The sequence below is a fragment of the Poecilia latipinna genome, unplaced genomic scaffold, assembly GCF_001443285.1.
Source record: "Poecilia latipinna isolate Pla-1442-1.1 unplaced genomic scaffold, P_latipinna-1.0 Scaffold1627, whole genome shotgun sequence".
In the NCBI taxonomy this organism is placed as follows: Eukaryota; Metazoa; Chordata; class Actinopteri; order Cyprinodontiformes; family Poeciliidae; genus Poecilia; species Poecilia latipinna.
Genome location: NW_015114243.1, coordinates 69,368 through 78,018, shown reverse-complemented (window position 1 = coordinate 78,018; position 8,651 = coordinate 69,368). Strand labels below are relative to the sequence as shown.

The window sequence follows — 8,651 nt, the reverse complement described above, 5'->3', positions numbered from 1 at the left end:
CATCCATCCATCCATCCACCCAACCGTTACCCATCTATACTTCCATCCATCCATCCATCCATCCACCCAACCGTTACCCATCTATACTTCCATCCATCCATCCATCCATCCCACCGTTACCCATCTATACTTCCATCCATCCATCCATCCATCCATCCATCCATCCATCCATCCAATCGCTACCCATCTATACATCCATCCATCCATCCATCCATCCATCCATCCATCCATTCACTCCTTCCTCCACCCTGTGTTCCCACAGACACGCTGTTGAAGCCCAGTAACCTGGTGGAGATGTCTGTGGGTGGCGGAGCGGCGTCTCTGACTCTTCCTCAGCTGGCCAAAGACGATGAAGGACTCTACACCCTCCGGATCTTCACAAAGGATGGCACCGCTGAGCACAGCGCCTACCTGTTTGTCTCAGGTGAGACACTACATACGGTTAGCGTATCTTTAGCTACGTCAGAGCTGTAGCGCCTGCCCTACACTGTCTAGCTGCATGCTTCCTCTGGTCTCTGTTTTAATTTGCCTGCTAGATGCTCCTGCGGCTGTGAAAGGAGCTCCTGGAGCTCCGATGAGCGTCAAGGCGTATGACGTCAACTCGGACTACGTCCTGGTTGCCTGGAAACCCCCCAACACGGTCAACGAGGCGCCAATCACCGGATACTTTGTGGATCGGTCAGTCAGCAGCCTGAAGCACTGCAGGCTCTCTGTCAATAGACGTTAGCACTCCAGTTAAATATGTAGCATGCTAACTAAATATCTAGCTTCAAACAAGTTACTTAGATCAGAGATAGATATTCAACTTGAAGCCAAATATTTTGCTTGCTAACTAAGTGCATAGCTTCAATCTAAATATTTACCTTCCTATGTTGATATTTAATTTGGAGCTAAATATTTAATTTGATTCTTTGTTTTAATTCTTTGTTTGAAGCTTAATCTTTAGCTTGCTAACAAATGCTTAGTCTAAATATAGATATTTAGCTCCCTATTTAGTTTAAACCTAAATACTTAGCTTAGTTTGAAACTGTGACATGTATAAATTAAAAATAAAAACATTTCTTTCTCCTATAACAATATTAATCCAACTTTTTACTGTTGATTTTTGACTTTAAAAATGACATTCCATAATTCATAGTTTCACATTTGTTGAATGTTGAATGTTTTCCTCACAATACGTAAAATGTTTTAAGCTAGTTTTTTTTTTTTTTTTTGTAAGTTACTGTGTGCTGCAGATACTGCAGTTTTTGGGAATAAAATGATAAATAAATTTTTTAAGCATTGTTGTAGGGAAAACAAAAACCTTTGACCTCACCAACCAAAAGAAGATTGTGGATCTGTAGGTTTGCCGATGATGGTGAAAACCCATCAGTAATAACAGTCTCAATGTTTTTGCCATGTTGTCTCCTGTTCTGTTGCGTAGCTGTGAAGCTGGCACTGACTCCTGGGTCCAGTGCAACCCGGCGCCGGTAAAGGTCTGCAAGTTCCCGGTGAGCGGCCTCGGCGTCGGCCACTCCTACTACTTCAGAGTGAGAGCCGTGAACAGCGCAGGCATCAGCAGACCGTCACGCAAGTCTAGCAAAGTGACCGCCATCGACGCCGCGGAGAGTCAGCGCCTGCAAGGTACCGACGAAGGTAAATACCGCGAACGGGGAAGGAAGACGTCAGCGGATCCTAATGGATGTTTTATCCTCCTTTCCAAAACCAGTGATAAAAATTGAAGGGAAATATGACATAGTGATCAAGGATGATGATCTGGAAGGTACAGTAGTGCACAAAGGCTGGTCTTTGTGCAGAGTTTTGCTCTCCTTTTCATTCTAGAATAATTCATACTTTCACCGAATACTAACCCGTTCCCATTGTTCCACGCCGCCATGGAATAACCACAATAAAACAACATTTCTTCATATTTAAAATCAAACTGATGGGACTCTACGTTCTTTTTTATCCTATTATCTGCGTACGTCGTGATCAGCAAAAGCAAAAGGTTTGAGAAATGCCTCAGGCTTGGACTGAAACAGCAGCAAAGTTTAAAGTTGTGCTTTGTTTTACACCCATTTTCTCCTGGTCTTGAGCTGTTTTATCTCCTTTAGGGAACTGTTTTCCAAAACTTTGCCTTTTATTTGCCTGTTTTCTAGCCTGTAGACCCATATATAACCAAACTACAGGGGAGTCTGGAGTAAGATGAGACATTTAGCTTGGTTGCTAACTTATACATCAGCATGTATTTCAGGATATTGTGCATTCTTTCAAACAGTCAGATCAATGTAAACATAACTGTTTCAATAATGTAGCATGTCCAAAAAAGTTGTCTCATGGCTCAACTTAACCCAAAGTTACCTTTTTGACTTTATCTTTTTGCCTTCAGCTGAAATTTTTATCTTCAGTTTATACATAGCACAACTGATACATAAATTTAAATCTATTATGGTCTAAACACAATTCTTATGAAAAGTTTTAATTTAAAGAGTGGAAAAGTCTAACCACTTTACCCCATGAGGTTCTTGCCTTCACAAACTTCATCAAATGATCCTTCCTCCTAACTATTTGGTCACATGATCTAAGTTTTTACCATTTCCTAGCAACAGGAGGTTTTTCAACTTACTCCAGACTCCCCTACTGAATTTAAATATACAGTGTGTAGAAAGAGAACCAGTTAAAAAAAGATGTGAGGATATCTCAGAGGATGGTGAAGCGGACCAGCATCGCTGTGGGTTCAAGACGCAACATAATGAGTCAGAGTCGGGTCATAAATTTTACAATTAGACTTCATAGAGTCTGATTCACGAGTGTGTTTATACTTTTATATAACAGTTTGAATGGATCAATGTGTTACCTGCAAACGTGTGGAAGTTGTACAAGATGATTCAGATGTTGAGTTGTAGCTTGCTAACTAAATAGATAGATAGATAGATAGATAGATAGATAGATAGATAGATAGATAGATAGATAGATAGATAGATAGATAGATAGATAGATAGATCGATCTGGCTAACTAAAAAGCTTGCTAGCCAGTTAAATAGCTGGCTAGCAAATAGCTTCCTGGATAGGATAGGTAGATTTCCCTGGCTCCTTGGTATTTCTCTGTTGGCCACCTCTGTCCTCTGCTACTTATCGATGGTCTTAATATCTGGTTGTTTGGTCATTTTGTCCGTATAGTTCTGGATGTCAGTCTGGATCTTAGCTCCGTTACGTTCCACCACTTTGAAAGGGGATTCCCGTTTAGACCTGGGATTTCTCCAGATGTTTTTGTGCACCAAACCAGCCACTTGGTCCATCTTTTCCTGCTGGTATCTTACCCTGTGCTGGGAGATGCTGGATTGTTTCTGTGGTCTGTTTGTCTAGGATTCTGTAGATCTGTTCTTCTGTTTCTCTTGTGGCACCGCCCTGTGTAGCTCTTCCTTCAGACCTGACCTCAGTGGTAGGTTTTGGTCATTTCTGTCGCTTCTGGTGGTTTGTTGGTGGTTAAACTCTTTTTAGTATTCTTTGAATTTCTAACAAATTAATTTTTTAACTGAGCGTTGGATTCTCCCACTTTGTTTTCTTTCAGCTTTTCTGTTCACACTTTAATAGAGTGTTTAAATTTTTACTAAGCCTGATTACTCGTCATTCTCTACCCTACGCCAATAACTCGAAACACTGATTAAAACCATCAAATTAAAGTGAAAATAACACACAGGATACAGACAGGGCTGTTGCTGGAGTCCTGCTTTCCTTCTAAACAGTAAATCCAATTTAAGCCCCTACATGAGACAGGTGGGGTTTATTTCTTAAAATAATTAAACAAATTGAATCGTTGAGAGCAGTTTTCTCCGCTCTGTTGGAGAGAAACTGAAAATCTCAGAAATTTTCAGTAACAGAAAATCTTAGCAAAGCCTTCATACTGGGACTCCTTCAATGGCTTCTGCTGTGTGTGCTTTGAACCTGAGAAGCATTCACTCCCGATCCAGGCTACGTAACTCTCCCTGGCGAGCCCACGGACGTGCATGCGTCAGAGATTTTGAAATCGTACGTGGTGCTGAGCTGGAAGCCTCCCAGCCCTCGTGGACGAGCTCCGCTCTGGTACGTCATTGAAAAGGTGCGTGTTGCTTCGCCGTTCGCCCTTTATTTTTATCAGTAGACACTCAGTAGCATCTTTGCTGCACAAAACAGAACCGTGAACCTTCACTTGTCTACACTGTTTAAAGCTGCAACATGTAACATTTATTTAAAAAATGTTTTTTTACATATTAAAAACTGTTAACATGATAATTCGTGAAAAGATCGATCTCCTGAACCTTCTCACTGAACTGTTATTCGCGTCTGAAGAAATGCACCACATGCAACCAAAACCCACCAATAAGAGCCAAGGGGAGGGGCTTAACGCTGTCAGTCAACCTCATGTACTTGCTGCTCAATGTGCTAATGGCAGAGATGCAACTTAACGTGACAGGAGGAGAAAGGCTGCCGTCCTCCAAGCATTGCGCCAGTCAATGTAAGGATGCTTATTGGTGCCTGGAAAACGATAAAATCCCGACATCATCAATTCGATTCCCCCGGATCGAATTTGAAAATTGGATGTTCCTGCCAGCAGTTGGGTTTAGTCAACAACTTGTAGGTGGAAGTGAGAGCGTTGCGCAACATAAATAATCACCCGGTCGCAACACGGTGCACTAAATAACACTGGGTTACAAAGACATATTTTTGGGATGTTGTCTATGTTTTTTCAGCTGAATTGGGAATATTTTCCACCTCTGAATCCAAAAATGACATCCATTTTTCTCAATCTGGTCAGGTTTTTATTCTAATTTGATTTAGAGAAATCCGATCTTATGATATTTCTGTTAATATTTCTCACCCAAAACAGGTTTTAGGATAAAAAAAAAAAAAAGTTTTCTCACAGAGTGTATGAGTTAAATGTTATAAACTTGGATTTCTGTCAGTCCATGTAAATTGAACATTACGTCTTAATTGTGTAAAATCCTCCATCTCTTTGCTCCTCCTGCTCTTCACTCATTGATTCTCTGGAAACTGATCCACATGTGAGAACAAGCCATGCATTTTGATGCTCATGTTGCATCCATAGTTCAGGAAGTTGACCTGATTGAGCAAAACCAATGTGATTTTTGGGTTCAGCACATCAAAATTACCCTAAAACAGTTGAACAACCCCAGACAGTTTTTTGGCTGCTGAACAGGGTAATAAAACATAATTTAATGAAGATTATAATTTTCCTTAAGGAATTTTAATAATCGAGGTAGCAGGATCATTGGAGGAATCGTTAGTTAAGACCCGCCTCCTGGCTCTGATTGGTTGTTTCCAGTTAGCACTGGGAGCTCAGGTTTTTACAGACTATCTGTCTCATACCATACAGTCACAACATGATGACAGTTTCAACAAATATGCAAAGAAAACATGTTTTATAAAAGTTGCATACTGCAGCTTTTAGCGTCTAGTGGAAGCTGGAAACATCACGGTAATGGAAATAGTTCCCGTCTGTTTTGATTTATCCAACAAGCTGAGCTGTTGAAGCGTTCATGAAGTCTCTGGGTTTTCATGGGAGCTCTACCATCTATGCCTCCCTCCTCCCACAGTGCTTAGCAGGCACTGGAGCGTGGCAGCGGATCAACACAGCCGTCAAACTGCACTCGCCCCGTTACCCGGTTTTTGATTTGCAAGATGGGCAAAAGTACCAGTTCCGAGTCTTTTCCGTCAACATGTACGGCTCCAGCGAGGCGTCGGCGCCTTCGGAGCCCATCCAAAAGGTCGATGAGGATGGTAAGAGCAGCCAGGTCTAAACTGCTTCACCGAGCCAATCGGGAATAAATAAATCTTTATTTTGGTTCGCAAAGTGTCAGTGTTTAATATGAATTGCTTTTATGTGTGTTTTAAAGTGCTGGCCTCATGACTGTTTTCCTTTGGGTTGAAATTTTTATTGACTTTTATTTTATTCCTGAAGAGATAAATTGAGGATTATCTCACCAGTTTCTCTCCACAAATTCAGACAGAGTTTTATAGAAAAGCAGCATCATGAAATTATTATTGTTTTTTTTGTAAAGTTACACAGTCAATAATTTGGGTTATTTAGTCTGTCATAAGAGAAAGGAAAAGAAAGGAAAAGTCTTTTTCAAAGTCTTTTACAAACTAAATATTTAATTTATTATCTAGTTTGGAAACTAAACGGTAGCTTCAAACAAACAGTTTGAAAGCTAAATAAGCCACATATCTGGATTACAAATGAAATATTTAGATTCCTAAGAAAATATGTAGCTTTGTGCTAAATATGTAGCTTTAAGCTACATATTTTGTTTGAAGCTAAATATTTATGTTCCAAGTAAAAATATTTAGTTTGGAGCTAAATATTTGGTGTGAAACTAAATACTTAGTTTAAAACTGATATGATATTGTGAAAGAAATGACTGAAAAATTAACTTTTATATTTTTCTCCTTAACCCAAATTATTCAAAATTTTGACTGTGCAACTTTCCACACAACACCCCGTAGTTTGGAGCCGAGAGTTTTACATGATTTAAATATAGATATTTACCTCACAACATGTAAAATGTTTAAGCTTAGCCAGGTTTTTAAAAAGTGACTGTGTGTTGCAGGTATCGAGCTGCCGGTTGGTATGTATGAATAAAATCATAAATCACTTTTATGCAAAGTCTTGCACCTTTAATTTAAATCAACAATGACTCCTCTATTCTATTCTATTCTATTCTATTCTATTCTATTCTATTTCATTCTGTTCTATTCTATTTCATTCTGTTCTATTCTATGCTGTTCTTTTCTTGATGCACTCTTTCAGTTTGCTGTTAAGGCACCAATGTATTCGTCTCCCACTGTCTTTGTCTTAAAAAACAAAACCACTCTCTTGTTTCACAAAATAAATTGTAACAGTTTGTTTCACTAAAAACACAAAAAACACTTTACAAAGAGTTGTTCACCTGACTACTGTGTTGAAGAAGACATAAGGTCTCATGTCTTAGATTATTGTAAAATTGTTCTCTGTCCTTTTTTAGCTCAACTTCAGAGACTTTAAACATGATTTTAACATAACATTTTCCATTTGACTCCAGAGTTAATTTGAATGCATTCAGTGTGGAATAAATGGATCCTGACCTCTGATGGTTTTTGTTTGAACAGGCGTTCCCTCGGCTCCGGGGAAGATTGTTGCCACCAGAAACACCAAGTCGTCTGTGTTTGTCCAATGGGAAGCTCCACAACATCTGAAGAACCTGCTGGGTTATTACATCGACGGCCGGGTTGTCGGAGCCAAGGAGTGGTTCCCCTGTAACCACAAACCGTTCAGACATAACAGGTGAGACGTGCCGGGATCTGAATGGCAGATCAGCTCCAGTTCTACTGCCGGGAGAGATTTCTGGGCTGGAAAGTTGTTTTTACCTGAGGTTAACCAAATCTGTCCCGCTGTGTGTTGACATAAGCAGCGAATCACATAAACACAGAATGTTGATGATGATTTCAAAGTAATTTCTGATTCCCCTGGTTGCTGAAAGTAACAGCAGGGAACATTTTGTTCTTTTTGGTTTGGTGCCAGTTACGTTCCCACAATCCCGCTCTGCTGAGGCGCCAACCAAACGCCAAACTGGGCCAAAAGTTTGAAAAGAACATCAAGTCCGAAAAAGAAAATTCAAAATAGTTTTTCAGTTTCAATGTTTGGCTTTTTGACAAACTTTATGTCCTCAGTTTTGCTCCACCGCCCAAGACCGGACCAAAAAAAGAAGTGGGCCCAAAACAGAGGCCTGGTGTTCCCCTCTTGTTATATCTGTAAAATCTGACATGATTTAAATAATCGCTGAAGCTCCTGATTAACAGCTGAACTACTGCAGAGATCCCCACCAAACTGTAAAGTCTGTAAATTAAGACATTTTGATCGAACTGATAACTCACTGTTTCTAATATTTGCCCTGGGATTAGTGGTCAAACTCAATTAAAATTTTTAATTTAATTATTGGCAGAGGCTGTAATTAATTAATCACAGTTTAATCGAAAGTCAGATATTGACAAAAATAAGCAGCATTTTCAATTCAACAACCCCATTTGCTGCGAAATCATTGAAGAAATAGACATACGTGTTCAGCAACAAAGATATTTATTGTTTATAATCTTATTTAGGTTATTCAATCATCAGATTGGTGCCAATAGCTGTAATAACCATCCAGATTTCAAATGTTTCATCTCATCATTCATGTAACCTCTGAAAAAACACAAATGTAGAAATGTGAACTGTAGTCGCTGCTGCTATGCTACACGTTTAGCATTGAGATGCTACTCTAAGCTGGAACAGCTGTGCTAACAGGCTAACTCCTTTTAGCATAACTTCAACATAACAATAATCTTTTCCAGTGTCTCATCGGATCGGTTTTTGATTCAAAAATTAACTCCCAGGTCAAGAAGAAACTATTTTGTCATTTAATGCTGTTTGTGGATGTAGCTTGTGTGTCAGATTTATGGTCGTACCAGAAACATGTAACTACACTGGGTTCCAGCAGGAACCTTTGTATGTAAATAAAAAATAAATAAAATAAAAAATATTAATTAAAAAAATGCAATTGATTGCATTAAAATCTAATTTTCATAATTAATTAATCAAAATTAACACATTATAGTCCCGATCCAAATTAAAGCATTTGAGCCAAAGATAAAGTTTA

The 8,651-nt window shown here is 39.2% G+C and overlaps 1 protein-coding gene across 3 annotated transcripts in view; it reads left to right on the top strand.

Annotated features, from left to right (window-relative positions):
- The window catches only part of myom2a (myomesin 2a), a 37,691-nt gene that overhangs the window by 17,043 nt on the left and 11,997 nt on the right, over positions 1 to 8,651 (top strand). For 2 of the 3 annotated variants that reach the window (XM_015059423.1, XM_015059425.1), the window contains 7 exons: positions 263 to 424; positions 537 to 678; positions 1,424 to 1,623; positions 1,709 to 1,762; positions 3,951 to 4,078; positions 5,574 to 5,757; positions 7,126 to 7,300. In XM_015059423.1, the coding sequence (XP_014914909.1) occupies positions 263 to 424; positions 537 to 678; positions 1,424 to 1,623; positions 1,709 to 1,762; positions 3,951 to 4,078; positions 5,574 to 5,757; positions 7,126 to 7,300 (1,045 nt within the window). Of the gene's footprint in view, positions 1 to 262; positions 425 to 536; positions 679 to 1,423; positions 1,636 to 1,708; positions 1,763 to 3,950; positions 4,079 to 5,573; positions 5,758 to 7,125; positions 7,301 to 8,651 lie in introns of all 3 variants that reach the window. The other variant, XM_015059426.1, reaches the window with a different exon arrangement.